General features: G+C 49.1%; 2 protein-coding genes and 1 pseudogene across 4 annotated transcripts; 2 read left to right on the forward strand and 1 right to left on the reverse strand.

The window, feature by feature from the left end:
* Window positions 1-1,023: 1,023 nt before the first annotated feature.
* On the forward strand, window positions 1,024-3,406 carry LOC112876702 (annotated as a pseudogene).
* Window positions 3,407-14,512: 11,106 nt separating this feature from the next.
* Window positions 14,513-16,851, forward strand: LOC112875209 (L-type lectin-domain containing receptor kinase IV.1-like). The gene has a single exon (XM_025938974.1). The coding sequence runs from the start codon at window positions 14,636-14,638 to the stop codon at window positions 16,664-16,666; it is 2,031 nt and encodes a 676-aa protein (XP_025794759.1). The 5' UTR covers window positions 14,513-14,635; the 3' UTR covers window positions 16,667-16,851.
* Window positions 16,852-17,543: 692 nt separating this feature from the next.
* Window positions 17,544-21,042, reverse strand: LOC112875208. Of its 3 annotated transcripts, XM_025938973.1 has the most exons (6): window positions 20,927-21,042; window positions 18,791-20,727; window positions 18,290-18,494; window positions 17,983-18,176; window positions 17,788-17,889; window positions 17,544-17,694 (listed from the first exon to the last, which is right to left on the reverse strand). In XM_025938973.1, exons 2-5 carry the CDS (start codon window positions 20,712-20,714, stop codon window positions 17,816-17,818), a joined length of 2,397 nt encoding a protein of 798 aa, XP_025794758.1. In that variant the 5' UTR covers window positions 20,715-20,727; window positions 20,927-21,042; the 3' UTR covers window positions 17,544-17,694; window positions 17,788-17,815. The 3 variants fall into 3 exon arrangements, with proteins under 3 accessions (XP_025794758.1, XP_025794756.1, XP_025794757.1); XM_025938971.1 differs by having other exon boundaries at window positions 17,544-17,889; XM_025938972.1 differs by lacking the exon at window positions 20,927-21,042 and having other exon boundaries at window positions 17,544-17,889; window positions 18,791-20,895.
* Window positions 21,043-23,213: the final 2,171 nt, after the last annotated feature.

A 23,213-nucleotide genomic window follows, 5' to 3' on the forward strand; every position in this document is an offset into this window, starting at 1 on the left:
GGGCTACTACTGGGGGTCGAAGCAAATTTGAAAGCCTAAAAAATAGAGACAACCCCCACTTAGCATTTAGAGGGTGTAATTTAGGAGCTATTGCTGGAGTTGCTCTAAGGTGCATAGATAGTCCTCAAACTTGTTTGGAGGTGATATCAAGATCCTCGAACTATTAATTTGAGGATCTACTAGGCTCCTCCTAAACTTTGCTAATTTTTCATCCGAGGGTAAAATATCAATAATTAACCTATGTTTACCTATATATATATATATACACTATCCATCCTTTATGATTGACTTGGAGCTCTCTCCTCAACGGTCGAGAGAGATAATAGTACTAGGAGAAAAAACACTAGGATGACATATGCGTTATAGTGAATTTTGGTGCCGCGTGGGTATGAACGATGAGTTGGAAAAGGCCATGTAGATGCCAAGTAGGCATATATATCAATACCAAGTGCCCCAAATCGGATTGCTGGTCAGCAGGTGCTGATGCCTCTTCAGTCTTCCCCAGCTCGATTTCTTGATTTTGTGCTATATTGTCACTGAGAGGGGGTTCTTTACAGGACTTGGTAGTGATCAAATTAAGAAAAAGTTACAAGCCATGAAAGTTCCGGATAAAAGATCTATACATGTTTTTTTTTGCACCAGTAGTGGTATGTATGTATATTCATGAATGTTTTAAGGCATATGATCACTTCATTATCTTTATAAAATATACAGATTCATCCATTTTGTTTTGATGTATTTTAAATTGTACTTATGATTCAAGAATATTATTTCCAAGGACTAATAATAAACAGATAAAATCCCGAAGTACCACTACCAAGCCACGACCGAGCGTCAGTACCTTTCGTTGATTCGTTCCTACCTCTCGTCCTCTCCCACCCATGCTCTGTAGAGAGCAGCCAATCAGCGCTCCCCGGCGATGCCGTCCACTTCCACGTCCCTCTCGCCGCACGCGGCTCGGACCTCCCCCCTCCCTACCCCACCCGTGCACGAGAAACCCAGGCGCTCACCGGTGTAGCTCTAGCCTCTACCCCACGATGAGGCGATGACTTTGACACGCTGGGCACAGGAAGCTATAAGCCGAGCACAACCTGTTCGCCGATCACTGGGAGATCACCGTCTCTTGTTCCAGCTCCACCATGCCGGCCGTTCTTGCCGCACTGGTGCCGGTCCTGCTCGCTCTGCTGGCTCGAGGCGGCTCGGCGGCTTCCCGCGCGAGAACTTGACGCCCAGCGGCGCGGCCGTGGTCACCTCCTCCGGCCTCCTGAGGCTCACCAACGAGACCAACGAGGTGCTCGGGCACGGCTTCTACCCCGCGCCGTTGCGCTTCAAGGACGCCTCCACGGGCGCGCCGCTCTCCTTCTCCACCACGTTCGTGGTCGCCATCCTGCCGCGCTACCCGGACGCGCACGGCCACGGGCTAGCCTTCGCGCTGGCGCCGTCCGCGACCGTGCTGGGAGCCATGGCCGGGAAGAACCTCGGCCTGTTCAACACGTGGAACCACCTAGGGGATGGGAGGAGAGAGGTCGTCGCCGTCGAGCTCGACACGGCCATGGACGAGGAGTTCTCCGACGTCAACGACAACCACGTCGGTGTTGACGTGAACAGCCTAAAGTCCAACTGCTTAAAGCCGGCGGGGTACGTTGACGCCGGCACCGGCAAGCTCACCGACCTCAACCTGGTCAGCGGGGACCTCCTGCAGGTGTGGATCGAGTACGACGGCGCCGGCAAGCGTCTCGAGGTGACCGTGTCGCCGGCCGGCATGCCCAGGCCGGCAGTCCCGCTTGTGTCTTGCACCGTCAACCTCTCTCCGGTGGTGGCCGACGGCACGTACGTCGGTTTCTCAGCCGCGAACGGTGCTGCCTCCAGCTCGCACTACGTTCTTGGCTGGAGCTTTCGGCTCGGCGGCGGCCGCGCGCCGGACCTCGACCTCTCAAAGCTCCCGCGGGCCCCGTCGTCTAGGCCCAAGAAGACGATGCATCAGCAACTCCTCCTGGCACTGATCCTCTTTGCCGTCGTGGCGCTCCTTTTGGTGTCAGCTGGCATCACGCTATTCGTCGTCTGGCGCCGGCGGTTCGCCGAGGTCGAGGAAGATTGGGAGATTGAGTACGGCCCTCACCGGATTAGCTACAAAGACCTGCACGCGGCGACCAGGGGCTTCCGCGACGTTATCGGCGTCGGCGGCTTCGGTACCGTGTACCACGGCGTGCTCCCGCGGTCGGGCGCCGAGGTCGCCGTCAAGAAGGTCGCCCACGGCTCGCGGCAGGGCCTGCGCGAGTTCGTCTGGGAGATCGCGAGCATGAGCCGGCTGCGCCACCGCAACCTGGTGCAGCTCTTCGGCTACTGCCGGCGACGGGGCGAGCTGATTCTCGTCTACGACTACATGGTCAACGGCAGCCTCGACAAGCACCTGTTCGACGCCGACAAGCCGGCCCTGAGCTGGGAGCGGCGCGCCAAGATCGTCCGGGACGTCGCCGCCGGGCTGCTGTACCTGCACGAGGGCTGGGAGCAGGTGGTGGTGCACCGCGACATCAAGGCCAGCAACGTCCTCCTCGACGCCGACATGAACGGCAAGCTCAGCGACTTCGGCCTGGCGCGGCTGTACGACCACGGCAGCGACTCGCAGACGACGCGCGTCATCGGGACGTTCGGGTACCTCGCGCCGGAGATGTTCAAGACCGGCAAGGCCACCCCGAGCGCCGACGTGTTCGCGTTCGGTGCCTTCCTGCTCGAGGTGGCCTGCGGCCGGAGGCCCATCGAGTCGCTCAGCAACAACAATGCCGACCCGGCGGGGCTCGTCGACAACGTCCTCGAGTGCTGGAAGGGCGGGAGGATCCGAGACGCCAGGGACCCGAGGATCGGCAAGTGCGACGAGGACGACCTCGAGGTGGTGCTCAAGCTCGGGTTGCTCTGCTCTCACCCTGACCCCCAGTGCCGGCCGAGCATGAGGCAGGTGGTGCAGATACTGGAAGGCGCCGCGGCGGCGCCGGTGACGCCGCCGGAAGATCTAGGCAGCAGCGGCAGGATCTTCGGGTACTACGAGGGGTTCGATGAGTTCGCCAACATGTTCCCGACGACGACCGCGACAGCCACCATCACGACACAGCCGCCTTCTTCGCGCTCCAGCGACGAGCACCAGCAGCTGATCTCCGGCTGAGTTCTGCCATCAGATCTCGTCACTAAATTACATAATTCTCTTGTAACTAAATTCAAAAGTCTATCCATATAATTTGTAGTGATGTGCGTATGATGGTTGAAATTGGAAAGCAAATAGCTACAGGATCATGTGTAGTAACAATCCTCTCTAGCAGTGAGCATAGGATACAGTTTTAGGGATGATCAAAGAGAGGTTTTTGTTTGTCATCCTAACCCCTAATTGTTGAGGTTTTGTACGTGTAATCTTTTATGTAAGTGAACATAGGATACTAATAAAGCTTGAATTATTTCTCGCGTATTTATCATTTTAGATTGGTGCATTTCAGAAGAACAGGTTCTGATAAGAACAGGCGAATTCATGGACGTGAAACGATTGCAGACGAATCTCTTCAGAATTGCAATTAATCAACCCCGAAAAAACTAGGAATATTTTAACACCATTCCTTACTTCTGCGAAGAAAAAGAAGTGAAGCATCGCCTGATATTGCAACGCGCTTATCATGGGAAAGGATCAGAAGATCCTAAAAAGTTTTTTCAGGATTAAAGCCTGCTTTTTTTTACTAAGAAGTGAAGCATCGCCTTCACTCAAGGAACTGAAAGATGTTGCAACCTATCACAACCTATCATGGGGAAAGGATCACAAGAACCTACAAGTTTAGCATAAAAGCCTGCTCTTTACCAGTGATGGACAGGAAGCAGCAGAAGATATCTGAACCCTAAATATCTGAAGGACCCAAATGGACAGCAAGCATAGATTACAGAAGCATACATTTCATCTGCTAGCCAGGAAAATCGCCACCTTCCAAAATAGAGGCCCTTTACTATTACTTTCTCCATTCCAAAATATAGCCTGTTTTGATAAATTTAGATATATAAATTTTGATACGCACCTAGATAAACAATTATGTCCAGATACATAGTAAAAATTATACATCTAGATATAGCAAAACGATCTATATTTTTGAACGGAGGGAGTATTTTTTTTGAAAGAGCAGAACTCCTGTACACAGTTTTAGATCCTATTTAATCTGCTAGCCAGGAAAATCGCCATCGTTTTTTTTTGGCACTTTGCATTCTCACTTGGCCCCGATCCCCAATCCCCTGCAGGCTGCCGCATCCTCCTCCGTCCCGCACGACAGACACGAGCACTGCCTCAGCCATCGCTCCGGTTGCCAGAGACGGCGCAGCTTGATCGATGTGAACGCCATCGATCCAACACCTACTGTATCCTCTGCCACTCGTATCATACCTGGCCTGGAACAGGGACAGCGAAATAATAGGCAGGCCCCACGTCGCTGGCCCGGGGAAGGACGAGAGAGAGAGAGAGAGAGAGAGAGAGAGAGAGAGAGAGAGAGAGAGAGAGAGAGAGAGAGAGAGAGAGAGAGAGAGAGAGAGAGAGACGCATTCTGGCCTCGAGCGACACGAGTGGGTGAGTGAGTGACCAAGAAGGCAACGGACACGTAGGCGATGCCGATCAGAGATCGGACGCAGTAACAGCCGCGGGTGACCCAACCGCGCTGACTCGCCAAGCGAAGACTCGAGCGAGAGGGAGACCGGCTGCCTCTGCTCCGCCTGCCCATTTGCCCAAACGCCGGCCCGGACCTCGACCTCGTCGTCCGTCAAGGCCGGCCGGTCCCGGTTCGCCATCATCGTCCTCTGCTAACATGGGAACGGGATGGACCGGACTGGAGATCCAGCAATGAATTGAGCACACCGTGTAGTAAGTACATCGACACCAACACTGCAGAGTCATTAGTCGTCTTCTTTTACTGCAAACAGAGTAGTGACTGGCTGCGCTCGTTCTTGGGTCCCTTTCTGAATGTTGTGTTTCCGTATCTGCAGAATCTGCATTTAAAATAATATGGACAGAAGAATGATGACTTGGGTGATCTAGACGTCTAATTAAGCTGATGCCGGCCTCTGATAGCTAGGGGTACATATGCTACTTGACAGTTTACCACATTGTTGACCTGGATTATTGGATAATTACGGTGCTGCTGCCAGCCTCTTACCGGCCGTAATAAGGGGTGCTTCTTGGTGCAGTAGTGACTAGGTGCAGTGAGATGGATAGAAATGGTGGTCACGGGTCACTGCTTGCGACTGTGATGCAAGCTGCTCGTCTGCAATTGATACGATGCTGTTCAGCTGCTGCCCCGTAAACTAGGCAAGTACACAGCTTGGCCGGCAGTTTGAAGTTGCGCTGGCCACGTTACGCATCTGGCTCGCAGTACTAGCTCTGAAAATGCTGAAGGGACCTGTAGCTGGGCATTTAACTGGGTCAGTGTAGGGTTTGCTACCACACTTTTGGCATGTATGCCCTCCATTTCCACCGTGAGAGCAACAGCTTGTGTTGTTGGGTTCGGACGAGCTGAAACCACATAGAATGATGGAAATAGGACTTAAGCTCAATGTAGTAAGCGGAGAGCAAGCTGAACAAGTAAGAGAACAAATGACCAAAAGTCCTCTCCTCCAAGCCCTAGGCTCTATTTATAGGGAGAAGGAGGCGGTTGTTTATATTTATTCCATTGGTAGGGTCAAATATTAAAATAGACCCTAGGATTTATAAAGTAATCCCTAAAACTTATAAATAGGTCCCTAAACGATGCAACTACGTTCTTAGACCTCACAAACATGCCCTCGGACCCCCAACTAAGCCTCTTTGATACACAAGGGGATCGCTAAACTTAGATGATGGCCTAAAACGCACCCCAACAGTAGCCCCTCAGCTATTCGGTCTTGGCTGGCACAACGAGACCGAGTAGTTGATCCTATTAAAAGAGGCATATCCACAATCCGGATCCTAGTTGCAAGTAATGTCTTGTGCAACCTAGACATGTGCGACTCACTAAAAACTCCATCCCAAAAAACCAGTGAAAAAAAGGGCATGAAGAAAAAAGCACGCACATATTTTGATTTACACACACAAGTGCCAACTTTAGATCCTATAGAGCTTCGATTTTGCAGGTGGCTTCGCCCTCGAGCTTCAATTGTGCAGGCAGCTTCGCCCTTGAGCTTCGATCAGTGAGTGGCTCGTCTTCCGATGTAGTCGGAGCAGTCATGGCCAAAGGTAGCCACAACCAGCGATGTAGTCGGAGAAGTCATGGCCGAAGGTAGCCGCAACATCTTCAAGCTTTTCTCACGAGCACCGGACAAGACTCCGTCATCTAGGAAGGACTGGTCGTCCGGTACACCCTAGCCCCTCTTGGTTGGTGTTCGTGAGATAAGCTTCGCATGTAGTGAAAGTAGTCGACGTAGATGACATAAAAGTTGTAGTTGTAGTAGTGGTCGAAGGTGTTGCAGTTGTCATGCACCCGAGCCGTTGAAGGTGATGATGAGATGGTGAGCCCCTTGAGCCGAAGTAACGGCGAGAAAGATGTAGGAGTTGAAGCTGAAGGTCCCGACAAGCCCCAGAAGCCGTAGTAGTAGCAAGGGCGATGTTGGAGGCAAAGCCGAAGGTGACGGCGAGCCCCTCGAGCTAGAGTATTGGCCGAGGCAGGGTCGTTAACGTTGCCGAAGGTGACAGGGAAAGTGCATTTGGCTCCCTAAGTTGGTTTTGATATTGATGATATACAAAATTAAGGAGCTAATGAGTTTATTGAGTTATGACAGGTTAAAATTTAATGAAATGAAAAAAAGCAACAAAAGATGCTAAATTTGCTTAAAGGACGATGTTGGGCTTGAAAGAAGATCTTTATTTATTTTATGTTTTGAATTTGAGTTTAGGAAACACCCTACTATTAAGAAGGATGCGAATGGATAGCATGAAGGTGTCAAAATGCTTATTTGAGATGCTAACCATCAAGGAGAGACATAAAATCACACACTTGTACACCTAATTTTTTGACTGTTTCAGTGTATGTCGAAGTTCCGACCCTGTGTCAGAAGTTTTGACACCTGTCGGAAGTAACTGGGTTCTTCTGACAGGGGGTCCTTGGCCGGCTGTTCTTAAATGGTCGGAAGTTCCGACCCTGTGTTGGAAATTCTGACAATCACTTAACCAATACACTAACGGCTAGTTTTGAGGGTTTAGGTATTTATACCCCTTAGCCCCTCCTTCATTTGCTGCTGACCTAACCCGAGACAAATACCTCCAAAAGCATTTACTACTCCTCCTCAATTCCTCCTTGAGCTAATCCTTTACTTGACTTGAGCTAGGGCTTAGGTGAGAGCAAGATTGAGGTACGAGACTCAACCATTTAAGAGAGAAGGTAGCCAAGTTCATCTTAAGAGCACTTAAAGCGTGTGTATGCGCACCGAAAAATTTATATTACCCTATCCTTTGTGGATTTTATAGTAAGTGACTTAATCCTCCTTTGTGGTTGATTGAGATAAAGGGTTAGTGGAAGACCCGGCTCTTTGTGAGCTCTTCAATGGAGACGTAGCTTTCTCAGTGGAAGTGAACTTTGGGAACAAATCTCTTGAGTCTTGTGCTTATTATATTTATTTATTTTTGTTGACCTAGACTTTGTTTTGTGCCGATCTACGTACTCGAGTCGTTGTGCTTGCAAAGATCACCAGCATAAGTCTCCTAGTATCATTGTGCAACTTTTGATTCAGGCAGATTCTGCAGTTTCAAGTTTAATTTTGACTTTTGTATAAGAACTTTAGCTTTGCCGGAAGTTCCGACATATTTAATTGCTGCGAAGAATTTTTCAGGTTTTTTAGGTACGCCTATTCACCCCCCCTCTAGGCATCACCAAGATCTTTTCAACGGCGAGCCCCTCGAGCCAGAGTATCGGCCGAGGCGGGGTCATTGATGGTGCCGAAGGTGATGACGAGCCCCTCGAGCCGGAGTATCAGCCAAGGCGGAGTTACTGACGATGCTGAAGGTGACGGCGAGCCCCTCGAGCCGGAGTATCGGCCAAAGCGGAGTTGCTGACGATGCCGAAGGTGACGGCGAGCCCCTCGAGCTGGAGTATTGGCCGAGGCGAAGTCGTTGACGATGCCGAATGTGACGGCGAGCCTCTCCAGCCGGAGTATCCGCCGAGGCGGAGTTGTTGACGATGTCGAAGGTGATGGCGAGCCCCTTGAGCCGGAGTATCGGTCGACGTGGAGTTCTTGACGTTGCCGAAGGTCACGGCAAGCCTCTCGAGTCAGAGTATCGGCCAAGGTGGAGTCGTCGACGATGCTGAAGGTGACGGCGGGCCTCTCGAGCCCGAGTATCGGCTGAGGCGGGGTCGCTAACGACGCCGAAGGTGACGGCGAGCCTCTCGAGCCAGAGTATTGGCTGAGGCGGAGTCGCTGACGATGCCAAAGGTGACGGTGAGCCCCTCGAGCCGGAGTATCAGCTGAGGCGGAGTCGCTGACGATGCCGAAGGTGATGACGAGCCCCTCGAGCCCGAGTAGTGGCGAGGATGAAACTTTGAATTCCAGACTTTGTCGAATCTACAACTTAGGTGAAGTTGATTCAACGATTTATACCTGAAAGAGGTGGTATGTCTGCAAGGGGTATAGAATGGTTCAAAGATCATTTCTTGAAGTTATCCATAAACACAAGTGCTTTTTGCACTTTTCTTTTTCTTGGCCGAAGGTGTTTTGGCTTCGTATCCCTTAGGATCGATAGCCCCTTGGCTTTTTTATGCCTATTGCAATTTTCTTTTTCTTAGCCGAAGGTGTTTCGGCTTTGCATTCCTTAGGATCGATAGCCCCTTGGCTTTTTTGTACTTGTTGCACTTTTCTTTTTCTTAACCAAACGTGTTTTGGCTTCGCATCCCTTGGGATCGATAGCCTCTTGGCTTTCTTTTGAGGTCATAAGCCTCTTAGCTCCTCGGAGCTATTTTTTTTTGCCATGCATGATGATGTGTTCATGCAATGAGATGATTTGATGTATGCTTTTAATGCATATGAATGGAGATGGATGTATTTGCAAGGATATGGCAAAGTTTGTCAATTCTAGATCCTTGAAGCTGATAAGGACCGAAGGTCAAGACCGTGCTCTTGAATACTAGAGTGGATGAATTGCCATTGTTAAGATGGAATCCAACTGTTGGTGAATATCATTATAATGGAAGTCAATGACGGATGAACACCAAAAGAAATCCGTCCAATAGCCAGTAAGAGCCGGAGGTCAATAAGAGATATCTCTTGATGAAAACTCATATACCGTGAAAACCAATGTATCAAGCACTTAGGTTTAGGATGAAAACCAATATTCCCGCAAAATGAATACAAAGTTCTAGAATAAAGGGGTTAGCCTAAGACGGAGAAGGAGTGTTTACCTTGAAGAAAACCTGCATGTTAGTGAAGGCAAAATTCATTGTATAAAAAATGTATAACTTTTAAAAATATCTTTTCTGACTGAGTGTTTTAGGTGAAGTCTGGATTGGAGGTCATAAGATAAGCTTCAAGACCCTTAGGTCTGGAAACCCCTTGCCATTCAAGTGCTTATTGCACTTTTAGATAAGTATGCAAAGTTTGTAAGACATACGAACTTTGCTAACTTATACAATTGGAGTATTTAATATGTGATGGTTGATGTTTGCAACTGTTCCTTGCTTCGATCCGAGATAAGCTGAAATATTTAGACAAAAGAAGTTAAGCATCATAGGGTAGATAAGAATCTCTAGGTGTGGTACCTTCGGGATGTTTTGCTTGGAGTTTTTTAGCATATTCTTTGCTTTTAGAGGTTCTTAGCTTGAAGAAACAGCGATTTGAGGTTAGTCCAGAATGCTTGTAAATGATTTGGTCTCTCAAGAACCTTCTAACCTCAATTTCTGAAATATATATTTTTCTTCCGTAGGTTCTTTGCTCGAAGAAAGTCAATTTAAGTAAAGGATCTTCGTCCCAACTTACTCCAAAGAGCTCTTTGGAAAATATTATTGACCTTTAAAATTTAATAGGGATGGAAACCCAATAAGGTGATAACCTTCGCTATGATCTTCTCCAAAAACTTTGAGCTTCTGTAGATATCAGTAAAGATAGAAAACCAATAAGATCGTAACTTTCTCCGGGGTCAATTGAGATCGAACACCAATAAGTTGATAATCTTCATTATAATCTTATCCAAAAGCTGTAACCTTCTCTAAAGATCAATAAATCTAGAAAATCCATAAGGTGATAACTTTCATCATAATCTTCTCCAAAAGTTCTGACCTTTTCTAGTCAATGAAGATACAAAACCAATAAGATCATATCCTCCTCCAAAAAGTCAAGTATGATAACTCTGCATTTTTTAAAGAGAAATTTTCTCAAGAGAGGTGTTAGTGAGTTAATTTCACTATGTAGAACAAACTTAGCTGGAGAACGATGGGCTTAGAGAACTTAGAACATGCAAATATAATAGCGGATGCAAATATAATAGCGGGTAAGTTACAAGTAAGGCTTTTTAAAGGATACACCCTGCAAATATAGAGGTTAGTTTAAGAGAGGGCTAGGCCCAAACATGCAATTTTATCTCATGCAATTCTTGTCACACAATCGAAGTTGTTGAACGGATAGAAAGGCTTTTTCTTTTATCCTTAACTGCCTGGTGCTAAGTTCGGAGCCCCTAGCAACCTGATTTTTGCACTCGACTGTGGCACAATAGTTCAAATTCTTTCAGAAGTAGAAGGATAAGTTACTTGTCTGATCGGAAGTCCTTTTGTATGGGTTTTGGACTTTGTAGTTAATTAATAACCTTCGCTTGCTGGCTGACGGTGGAGGTCATGTCTGCATGGGTGGTTGCTTGGTGCATGTTTAGCTCATGCACTCGGAGGTTGGTGTTTGCTGGCTGTCGCTCGAAGGTACTGAGCCGTGCTAAGTGGGTCAATTTGCATCCTGGAAGCTTGCCTCCGTCAGTCCCAAAGAAACCGAAGAACTGAACCTGCAGTGTTCATAGACTGTGAGTACTATTAGCAACCAGTGGTAGCCTTTTTGCTCATCTGCTGCTGCAGGCATGGAGCAGATTTTTAGTTGAGAAACCGACAGCAACAGCGCCAGATGTCAACACCACATGCCGAAGCTACCTTGAAGCTTCGTGAGACAGATTAAAAAGCAAGATCATTACTCTTAGAAAAAAAAAGGTATTTTCTATTCTCTTTCTGCAGGAATCCTCCATTAGCAGCTTCGTGTTGCAGATGGGTGCACAGGTAGCGCAGCCTTGATGCATGCAAGCAGAAACGGCAGAAAGAGATGCGTGCATATATATAGGTAGCACATGCATGCACGAAGAGGTGAAAACATGCAAACAAGGTGAAGACGAGCAATAATTGGTAAGAAGGCTTTATTAAAGGATACATCCGGCAACACAAAAAGGTTAGTGAGAGAACTTTAATATTTGAGAGATGGGGAGCTTTCCATCTATTGTTTGTGCATCATCGAAGGTTGCAGGATTAAATAGTGTTGTTCAATTAAAAGGGGCATAACCTTCGTGTAGTGAGATACTTGAGAATATTGATTAAACAAAAGTCGTGGTTACTTATTTGGTCCACCGAAGGTCTGGTAGCTTCACAATTGCTTGAACTCTGAACCTCTTTCTTTGTTGTTGCTTTGAAAGCAGTCGGAGGTGACGAACGCAACTTGGCGGCTTGGCGCAAAGGTTCCGACCGCAGCTTGGTGCGGAGGTTCCGAGCGAAGGTTCCGCAGCTCGAGTGCTTGGCGCAGAGGTTCCAAACTCGGCTTGGTGGAGGTTTCAAACTCGGCTTGGCGCGAAGGTGGCGAGCGGTGAATTCAGCTGAGGTGCCTGCTTTATTGCCTAGCAGCTTCGTTCTTGAGAAAACCAAGTCCGAGGCTTGAGCAATCGGAGTTAGCGACTGGAGGAGAGAGAGGCCTGCATCCTTAATTAAGAGTTTCGTGTTGCAACCTCAGGTTAAGGTAGCTGCTAACTTGATGCATGCAAGCAGATACAGATACGTGACAAAAAGAGATGCATGCATGCACATGCACATAGCACATGAATAAAAAATGATGGTAGCTTCGTGCCCTGAATACTGGTTGTATGAGCTCGTGTGGCAAATAAAAGAAACAAGATGATTAAAACCTAAATTTTTGTTCTTGCAAAAAATCATCGAGGGTCCGTGGATTAAGGTAAAGCATGTGAAAGAATGGGACGTGACCTTCGATTGTAGCTTGGACTTTCTTGTATAGTAGAATTGCCAACTAGTAGTACTGAGCTTCGTTTGGGTCGGCACACAGCACCCTAGCACGGAATGTTGTCCTTTTCCACTCTTTTTAATTGATCGAAGGTGGTTTACTAGTAGTTTTGAACTTTTGCTACTAGCTGATGACCATCGATCTGTCCTTCTTTCTTTTTTTTTTTCCTTTTTCTCTTTTTACTTTCAGCTTCTAAGACATATATCTCGTTTCGGTAGCGCGGCAGCTTCGCTTGAAGGACGCCCGAACACCGCAGCAGCTCCACAACGCGACGGTTGCTTGAGCTTCGCTGATGCAGGGTGGTTGAGTTGGTGCTTTAATGCCCGGCGGCTTCGCATGCATGCAGAGGTGACATCAGCGGTATGGCTGCTGAGTTGCTAAGTTGCCAGAACTGCTAGATGGGAGAAAGGAGTGTACAATCGAAGGTGAGGCTGCTAGCTTCGTTTTGCTTTAAGGTGATAGGTAAGCTTCGATTGGACTTGGCTTTGCAGCTTCTTTGCACATGAAGAAACATGCACATGAAGAAACATGCACAAGTATGAACGAAGGTAGTGGTTCTCAGGAAATATTGGATTGCTCATCGTGGAAAGCTTCTCTCCTTCGTGGTGTCATCGTAGGTTTTTGGTTGAGCTGAGATCACGGTGGGCGTTTTTATTGGGTTCGGACGAGTCGAAACCAGACATAATGATGTCTGAATGATGGAAAATGGACTCAAGCTCAATGTAGTAACCTTAGAGTAACAGAGTGAGAAGGAGAGCAAGCTGAACAAGTAAGAGAATAAATGGTCAAAAGTCCTCTCCTCCAAGCCGTAGGTTCTATTTATAGGGGAGGAGACGGTTATTAATATTTATTCCATTGGTGGGGTTAAATATTATAAATAGATCCTAAGATTTACAAAGGAGTCCCTAAAACTTATAAATAGGTCTATGAACGATGCAACTACGTCTGTAGACCTTACAAACAAGCTCTCAGACCCCAACTTAACCCCCTTTATACATAAATTATACATAAAGGGGTCCCTAACTTTAGGTGATGGTCTACATAAAGCGCACCCCGAACATGTGTCAAATTCAGAAAAACCTAGGTAGAGAAAAAGATAAAGGTCACGAGGGATGGAAGTATGCAAGGGGTTGATCTGGACTATCAAATTTTAGATCCAAAAGTTCAGGATATGCATACGCGTTAGAGATTTATAAATTCAGAATAAAGGCATCTTGGAACGAAACACGGCAAAAATAAATGAGGTATATTGTGCTCCATATGAATATGCAGCGCCAGCGCATATATATCCTGAAAAATTTTGTGGATCTGAAAATCTCAGTATTTGGGTGTGGGTGGTGGTGGTGGGGGAGGGAGGGGGGAGGGGTGGGGTGTGTGGGGGGGGGGGGCGCGGAGTCTCAGGTGCCTCTCCACAACTGAATTTCCATTCCTCACTTCATCTTCTTCTCTGATTCCAGCCACATCGTGTCTCCTCTGCTCCATTTGTGGTGGGATCAAGGTTCTCCACCAGGTTAGGGCTACGAGTCGGTTTTTTTGGGAGTTGGAGGTTGCACTTGAGGACTTAGAAGCAGGGGCATGAAGAAAAGTTAGTCACTTGGGGTGTGTTTGTTTCCTACCCTCTAAATTTTAGACCCATCACATCAAAGAGAATCTTGTCATTTAGAAGTATTAAATAAAGTCTAATTACAAATTTTTTTTGCACAGATGGATGCTAATTCGCGAGACAAATTTAATGAGCCTAATTAATCCATAATTTGCCACAGTGATGCTACAGTAATCATCCGCTAATCAAGGACTAATATACCTCATTAGATTCGTCTCGCGAATTAGCTCTGGGGTTCTGCAATTAGTTTTGTAATTAGACTTTATTTAATAATTCTAAATGATAAGATTCTCTTTGATGTGACCCCTCTAAACTTTAACCCCGTAAAACGAACACACCCTTGGTCTGGTAGTGGCGCTGCATCCATTCACCAAAACGCACACAAGTGACGAAGTGACATGCTTGGCATCAAGCTGGTTGGAGTAGCACACTTGTCAGCACTTGCCGGACACCCCAGGTCTCTACCTCTCGCATCCTTGTCACGCTTTGAAGAATCACCCGCGAACAGCCAACCCGCGCGCTCCCTTCCCTCTGCTAGCTTCCTCCCTGGCCCCGGCCCCCCTCCGATGCCGTCCCCTTCCGCGTCCCTCTCGCCACACGCGGCGCGGACCACCAGCTGATCGAGCCAGCGGCGACGACGCGACCAACTCCTACCCGGGCACCAGTAGCCGAGACCCATCAATTTAACTCACTGGGATCCCACAGCGACAGGATCGGAAGATGTAAGCACGGAGCAAAGCTCACCTAGCTGGCCTTCGTCGTTGGAGGCCATTGATCCATCACTGTCCTGTTCGTTCCAATTCCATCATGGCAGCGGCTGTTCTCGCCGTGCTGGTGGCCGCCCTGCTCGTCCTCGCCCGAGGCGGACCGGCGGCGGCCACGGAGTTCGCGTTCCCCGGCTTCGCGCGCGCCAAAGTGACGACCAGCGGCGCGGCCGTGGTCACCGCCTCCGGCCTTCTGCTGCTCACCAACGAGACCAACGAGGTGTTCGGGCACGGCTTCTACCCAGCGCCGGTGCGCTTCAAGGACGCCTCCACGGGCGGGCCGCTCTCCTTCTCCACCGCATTCGTGGTCGCCATCGTGCCGCGGTACCCGGACGCGCACGGCCACGGGATCGCCTTCGCGCTGGCGCCGGCGCCGACCGTGCCGGCAGCCGTGGCGGGGAAGTACCTCGGCCTGTTCAACACGTCAGATAACAGGGGCCAGGGGAGGAGCGAGGTCGTCGCCGTCGAGCTCGACACGGCCCAGGACGAGGAGTTCTCCGACATCAACGACAACCACGTCGGCATCGACGTCAACGGACTGGATTCCGTGAGCTCAACACCGGCGGCGTACGTAGACGTTGCCACGGGCAGCCTCGTCAACCTCAGCCTGGTCAGTGGGGAAGCGCTGCAGGTGTGGATCGAGTACGACAGCGCAAGCATGCGCCTGGAGGTGACTGTGTCGCCGGCCGGCAAGCCCAGGCCGGGCGTCCCGATCGTGTCTTCCACCGTCAACCTCTCGTCGGCCGTGGCCGACGACACTTACATCGGGTTCTCGGGGGCGAACGGCGCGGCGTCAAGCTCGCACTACGTTCTTGGCTGGAGTTTCCGCCTCGGCGGCGGCCGCGCGCCGGACCTCGACCTCTCGAAACTCCCGGCTCTCCCGTCGTCAAAGAAGACGATGCCGCGGCTACTGATCGTCATACTGGTCCTAGCTGTCGTCTTGGCACTCGTCTTAGTGTCGGGGGCGGTCGCGGTGCTCGTCAAAAGGCGCCGGCGTTTCGCCGAGGAGGAGGAGGACTGGGAGGTCGAGTACGGCCCTCACCGGATAAGGTACAAGGACCTTCACGCGGCGACGAGGGGCTTCCGCGACGTCATCGGTGCCGGCGGCTTCGGCAGCGTGTACCATGGCGTGCTCCGGCGGTCGGGCGCCGAGGTCGCCGTCAAGAAGGTGTCCCACGAGTCGCGGCAGGGGCTGCGCGAGTTCGTCTCGGAGATCGCGAGCATGAGCCGGCTGCGCCACCGCAACCTCGTGCAGCTCCTGGGCTACTGCCGGCGACGGGGCGAGCTGATCCTCGTCTACGACTACATGGTCAACGGCAGCCTCGACAAGCACCTGTTCGACGCCGACAAGCCGACCCTGAGCTGGGAGCGGCGCGCCAAGATCGTCCGGGACGTCGCCGCCGGGCTGCTGTACCTGCACGAGGGCTGGGAGCAGGTGGTGGTGCACCGCGACATCAAGGCCGCCAACGTCCTCCTCGACGCCGACATGAACGGCAAGCTTAGCGACTTCGGCCTGGCGCGGCTGTACGACCACGGCAGCAAACCACACACGACGCACGTCATCGGGACGCTCGGGTACCTCGCGCCGGAGATGAACAAGACGGGCAAGGCCACCACGAGCACCGACGTGTTCGCGTTCGGCGCCTTCCTGCTCGAGGTGGCCTGCGGACGGAGGCCCATGGAGCGCGACGACGACCTCGACTCTCCGGGGCTCGTCGACCTCGTCCTCAACCGCTGGAAGGCCGGGAGGATCATGGATGCCAGGGATCCAAGGATCGGCGAGTGCGACGAGGCCGATCTCGAGCTGGTGCTCAAGCTCGGGCTGCTCTGCTCGCACCCGGACCCCCGGAGCCGGCCGAGCATGAGGCAGGTGGTGCAGATACTGGAAGGCGCCGGGACGGTGCCGGAGACGCCGCCGAAGGATCTAGGCAGCAATAACAGGTTGTTCTACGGATACAGCGAGTCGTTCGACGAGTTCGCCACCATTTTCCTGGCGTCAGAGACCACCACCGTCACGGCACAGGCGTCTTCTTCGCACTCCAACGACGAGCAGCAGGAGCTGATCTCCGGCTGAGCAGTGCCATCTTCTCTCTTCACCAAAAAGTTAAAGTCGTGTATTTACGAATGGTTGGATAGGAAAACAAGTAGTCACAGATCTAGGTGCTGTTTGATCTTTTTGTGAAGTGAACATAGCCACATAGGATATCGTCAGCCATTTGTAGGGATGACAAAAAAAAAGTTTGATGCATCAAGTTCTAACTGCTGAGTCTATATCAATCTGGTTAATTTTTTCTCGCATATTTATCAGTTTAGGCTGGTGCATTTTCTGAAGAGCAGACTCTGCAAATGCCTATTGCGTGAGAACAAATGTTGAACTCATCAGCCTTAATCGATTTGTAGGTGAATCTCTTCAGGTTACCAGTTAATAAAGCTCAAACGATGACGTAATGATATTGTCAACATCATTTCTGTGGAGAATAAGAACCCAAGCATCATCTTCGCTCAGAAGGAACTAAAAGACATAAACTAGCTTAATATGGAAAAATGGTAGTGGCACGACAACCTCAAACTTTATGATAAAAGTCTGCGTTTAGTTCAATGACGCGCTTGGGAAAAGATACCAAAGCTATCTGAACTCTAAATATCAAATATCTGAATAACCTAAATAGACAGCAAGTGACGGAACAAGAAGGTCCTGCTTGGACAATCACCACAGGAAATGCCAGATTTTATCCATACAACATCAGCTTCCAATTAGCTGACTGGTTCATCTATAGCCTCACTACAGGTTAAATTATTTCTCCCGCACTTATCATTTTAGGCTGGCGCATTTTCAGAAGCAAAGGAAAGTTAACAGTTAATAAACCACAATCGATTGTAGGTATCTCTTCAGATCAACAGTTAATAAATCTCAAAAGAACTAATAATATGGTAAAATCATTTCTGTGAAGAATCAGAACCCAAAGCGCCACCTTTGCTAAGAAGGAACTAAAAGACATTAACTTGCTTAACCTGGGAAAAGGTTGTGGCACGAGAACCCCAAACTCTATAATGGCTGTATGCGTTTAGAACAGTGGACTTGGGAAAAGATAGGAAAGATATCTGAAGAACCAAAATAGAGAGCAAGTGACATAAGGTCCTACTCGGAGAATCAGAACAGGCAATGCCATATTTTATCCATGAACATTAGCTTACAGGTTAGCTGACTAGTTCATCTATAGCCTCAGCCACAAGCAGGATCATCGTCATCTTCCTCAATCCCCTGTGCAGCACCTTGGATCATTTCGTCATCAACTCCTGAAAGGAAGTTTAGAACTTTTGATATTTAGCATCTGTCATTACTCATTACCTGCAGATAAAGTCTACAAAAGGAAATACATATGGATGTACCTTCAATGAAGGACTCAAATTCATCTTCATTTGGTTCCCTTGGTGTGATTCGGGTGACTGATTGATTAATCTCCATCCAGTTTGGCTGCTCAGCTAGGCCAGAGAATAGTGCAGGTCTATCCAGAACCCAGTCATCAATTATGTCTATATGATCCACTGAGACAGGATCAAACGTTTTCACCTTGCGTTGTTGCCTATGAACATATCAATAAGATCACTCAATACATCCATGCTTTGTTAAAAAGCAAAACACATTCTAAATTAACAACCAATGGCAAGATTCTAAGCAACGAGATGGTTACATTACCTTTGCTGCAGCCGTAGGTTGTATTGAACAAAGGTGAGATCACGCATTCGCTGACGCTCAAAACCATTCATTCTTTCATCATGAACTTGTTCAAAAGGAATGTGCGCCCGATCACATCCTCTAGCACTGCAGGTCTGACTGAGAATACGGACTGCTAGACGTGTTAAATTTGGGCAAGCTCCTCCATATGTATACCACCATTCAGCTACAAGACCAAATAGTAATGGTAAAGACAAAACGTTAAGTATCACCAAACAAAATTCGCCCTGTGACGACCTCGTTCAAAGGATGCGCAAGTTTAACAAGGTTCCAAATCTTTAAAGGCAGCTAACAAGGTTTATCAGAAAAGTACTACATCTCATTTGATTTGATGTAAAAGAAAATAACCCCACAAATGTAACTCATGTTTGCATGGCCAAAATGCAATAATAATACTAGTGTGTAAATTAGTTTTTTTTTGAAAGAAATAAACTAGTTCTTCACAAGTTATCAAATACTAACCAGGTGGTAAAGTTCGTCTAGAACGGACAGCCATTTGCCTACGAAAATCCCCTGCTGTCTCATTCCGGTACATGTTGAGCTCTCGCTGGATTTTATCTTGGATTTTCACATCAGAAACCAGCCTTTCTATGCAGTCTAGCATCCCTGAGAAGATTACATTTGATACATCACCTCGAATTCCATCAAAAAATAGTGGATTCAGGAAGAAACCAGCTGAATGAAGTGGTCGTGGTGTTTGGTTGTCCCATCTCCAGTCGATAATATTCCAATAAGCCATGTAGTCGTTCTTACTCACTAGCTCTTTCTTTATTGCTGCTTTGGCCTGGTACAATCCAGCATAAATGTACCCCATAGCAGGCCTCTTGATACTACTGACTAGCTTAAGGAGATGCACAAGTGGTTCGGTGATGTGAACAACCGCAGCACAAGAGGACCAAAATTGCAAATTATTAACAAGATTGGTTACTTCGATCCCTCCTTTCTTTGGCAGCAAGAAGTGTATCCACTCATCCGAGTTGACCATGGCTTGCAAAGCCTCCTTCAAACTGTACATGTTCTTCAGTGTGACAAAGTTCATGGCAGCGCGAGTATCAGCAGGCACTAGCAGATCCGTCCCTTGCAAATACTTCTTCATTAGATTCAACGCAAATGCACTGTTGTAGACAAATCCTGTTATGGCCTTTGCATTACTTATTATATCACTGATTGCCCCAACCTTGCTGAAATCTTCAAGCATGCCATCAATGCACTGGAAAGAGCATGGAGACCAGAATAATGTGGGAAATGTTTCGCCTAGCTTTTTCCCTGCAGCTGCATGGACCTCAGAGTTGTTTGTGATTACTTGGACAACTTTTTTCTCGCCAACTTCCTCAACAATACTTTTCAGTAACTCGTACAGTGTATCTGAAGATGCGACAATGCTGGTTGCATCCACCGATTTGAGGAACATAGTACCTTCCGGGCAATATACTGAAAAGTTTATCAAGGTTCTGCCTTTATCAGTGATCCACTCATCAGCCAACACTGAGCAGGCGGTCCTGGTCCATGACCCCTTGAAGAACTCCAACCGAGCCGTTACATCATCCAGTGACTTCTTAAGAATGTGACCACGAAAGTCATGGTATGAGAGCACCTCAGGCCTCCCTCCTGCCGATGCAATGGCCTCGAGCATGGGCTGGAAGTAGACTGAATTGACTGCTTCCAATGGCACACCGGCATCATACAAGAACCTCCCAACTGCCATGGAGACCTGCTCCTTGTCGAAACCAGCATGTCCGAAATGTCCTGGCGTTGGAGTCACTGCGTCGACTGCCATCACAACCTGATGAAGAGGATTGGTCTGAGGAGTAGGCAGAACATGCTGCTGCTGAGTCTGGGGAGTAAGCGGTGGAGTGGAGGCGTTAGTCGTCATCTTCCTCCTCTTCTTATTGCTGACACTCCCCCTCATGGTCTCCGGAACCGGAGGCCTCTGTTGTTCGAGCGCCACGGGTTCGAAGTCGAGCACCTCGTTGAGCGGGATCATGTGGATGGGGCTCTCGGTGCCCCCGCTGGCGGCGGGGGCGGGCGACGCGTCGGCGGGGGCGAAGCGCCTCATGTCGCCGGGCGGCAGGGCGTTGGCGAGCTTGCGCTGCATCTTCTTGGCGGCGACGGCGTCGAGGCTGCGCAGCATGGTGTCCTGGACGTCGCGGGGCACCTTGGGGCAGCAGCAGGCGTTCCCGGGGCGGCGGGCCAGGTGCTCCTTGAAGCGGTGGATGCCGCCGCCGAGGAAGTGCTTGCCGCAGTAGGCGCACTTGAGGCGCACCCGGCCGTCGGCGCGCACCATGAGGCAGTGCTTCCACGCCGGGTCGTGCTTCTGCGCGCCGATCTGCACCACCTCCTCCTCCCCGGCCCCAGCCGCCGCGTCCTCCCCATCCTGCGCCTCCATCCGGGCGCGAGCACTGCATCAGCCATCACTGTCACGAACGGCGGAATTGGATTGAACGCAACCGATCGAGCCCTAGTACTAATCCCCCAATTGGCCGGTGGGGCGCGCGCGCGCGAAATGAGCCTGCGCGGGCGCGAGCCGGACGAACCAGGAGAACCCGAGGAGAAGGGGGAAGGGTCGCCTAGGAGGAGTGGGATCGAGAGAGAGCTCACCCGGGTTTTCGGGAGGCGAAACGGCCGGGCTTCCCCCAAATCGGCGGCCGCCGGGGCGGGGAGGAAGAAAACCAGTGAGATGGAGGGGATTGGGGAAGCGGGGCGACGGGTGAGAAAGGGTCCGGTGGGTGAGGAGCGGCTCGGCCGGGTCATTGGTGGGTGGTGGTTGACCTGGCCGGTTACGTGGGAAAGGGTTGGGCACCGGCCCAGCCGGTTCTCGAGCTGGGTGGGGTTGGTTCGGGTCAGGTCGCGTCGGGATGGGCTGATCGGGCGAATGTGCCGGACCAGTGGGCCGGCCTGGTTGGTTTGGTCGGAGGAGAATGCAAACCCTCGGTTGCCCCACCCGTCAGTCTCTCATGAGTGTCTGAGAGAGAGAGGAGAGCCACAGAGAACCAGGCGCCGGCGCCGGCGCCGGACCGGACACGCTCTCCGTTCCCGACTCCCGAGGCACCGGCTGTCGACGGCGGCCATGGGTACACACAAAGATGAACTGGGAGTTGTAGCTAGATCGCTGGGGAAAGAGGTCGGGGAGGGGATTCCGGCGGCCTTGCTTGGAGCTGATCTGCCATCACCGGGAATCGTTGAATTGCTTGCACACGTGGAGTACCAAACTTCGACTTGATGTAAAGAAAAAAACAAGAGGAGTGTTCACTTCCCAACAGGCCAACACCGCAAGCATCGGCACTTGAGCAGCGCAGGTCAGGTGGACACAGGGCTACTCCATGGCCTTCGTCTCCTCCCTCTGCCGCAGCACTTGGACGGCGAGCGCACCACCGGCGCCGCCCGCGCGGGCTGGCCGCTACAGTACCTGAGGGAAAGGGGATTTTTTTTAAAAAGGGGATAAAAAAAAAACAAAATTCGAAAAAGGGGTGCCAGTTGGAGAAATTTAGGGAAATGGGTGCCTCCCGCCCGCTGGGAGGGCGGAAAGGAGCATCCCGCCCAACCATAGGGCGGGATGCTCAAAAAAAATTTCCAGGGACCTCTTCGCGAATAAGAAAACTTTTTTCATTCGCGAAGTGGTCCCTGAAGGAGGCCTCCCGCCCGGCCACTGGGCGGGATGCCACCTGGTCCTGGTACATTGTTATTTCATGTGTATGTGTTTTCTGGCTTCCAAAATTCGTAACAATTCACAGAAAAATCCAAAAATAGCAAAACTAGTTTTGTTAGAAAGTAGATTTCAAACTCTATAACTTTTGTTAATGGAGTTTAGTTTGAAACAAAATACTTTTACTCCTATTTTAAAACTAAGATTAAGAAAAGTTTATGCATAACTTTAGAATTTCATGCTTTGTTGTTTATGAAGTTTGGTATGACTATTCTATAAACTCTAGGTACCTTTGTGCAAAGTTTCAAACTCAAATTTGATGTAAATTTAACTTCTTTTGTCTTGAATTTTTCAAATTTGAAATGTTAACTAAACCTAATTATAACCCTTTTCTAATTAAAATCTATTGTTATTCTCTAATGTGATATTATTTAATATCTAATATATAGTCAAAGTTCTAAAACCTATAAAGTTGTAAAACCTATAATCTTATGCTCCTGGCCCATTTTTGTTATATTTTTTCTTAGATTATTTGTTTCAGAAACTATTTGAAATTCAGAATTTTTTCAAATATAAGATTCATTCGCCATACTCTTATGTATGCACATAAAATTTTAATTCAATTTTCCAAAGAAGATTACGGTATCTAAAACTCGTACGAAGATAGTTAAACGATAACGTTTGCAACGTAGAATCTAAATATTACGATAGTACAATACATGAAGCCATTTAAAATAAAATAATATGATAATGAACATTACAAATATTACAAATACATGAATCCAAATATTGTGTCTTCAGTCAATGCGGCAAATAATACAAATACGTATCTAGGTCTGATAGAATCTCAACGCAGCAAATATTACATATGAGCAAACAACGTTTAAATAAAATTACAACTAAATGATGCCTGATGACGTACTAGCACTCGATCGGCGACGTCTCCCACTTGTTGATGCAACCGGAGGTCTTCCATCTGTAGCATCACCTGTAGGGCCAGCTTCAGCACAACTGGGGCCAGCATCATTGGTTGGACAACGTTTATACGTGTGTCCAATCTGATTACATGCACTGCAGCGTTGTATCCTCGGACGGAGCTCTGACTCATCCATATCATTACGAATACGCCGTGACTGACGGCGTCCTCTCTTAACCCGTGATGATCTTGGGTCTGGAATATAGATAACAGGATTCGCTGTCTCAGTGAACGATCCAACCAAACGGAACCCATAGATCTCATAC

This window comes from Panicum hallii, chromosome 9 (genome assembly GCF_002211085.1).
Source record: "Panicum hallii strain FIL2 chromosome 9, PHallii_v3.1, whole genome shotgun sequence".
In the NCBI taxonomy this organism is placed as follows: domain Eukaryota; kingdom Viridiplantae; phylum Streptophyta; class Magnoliopsida; order Poales; family Poaceae; genus Panicum; species Panicum hallii.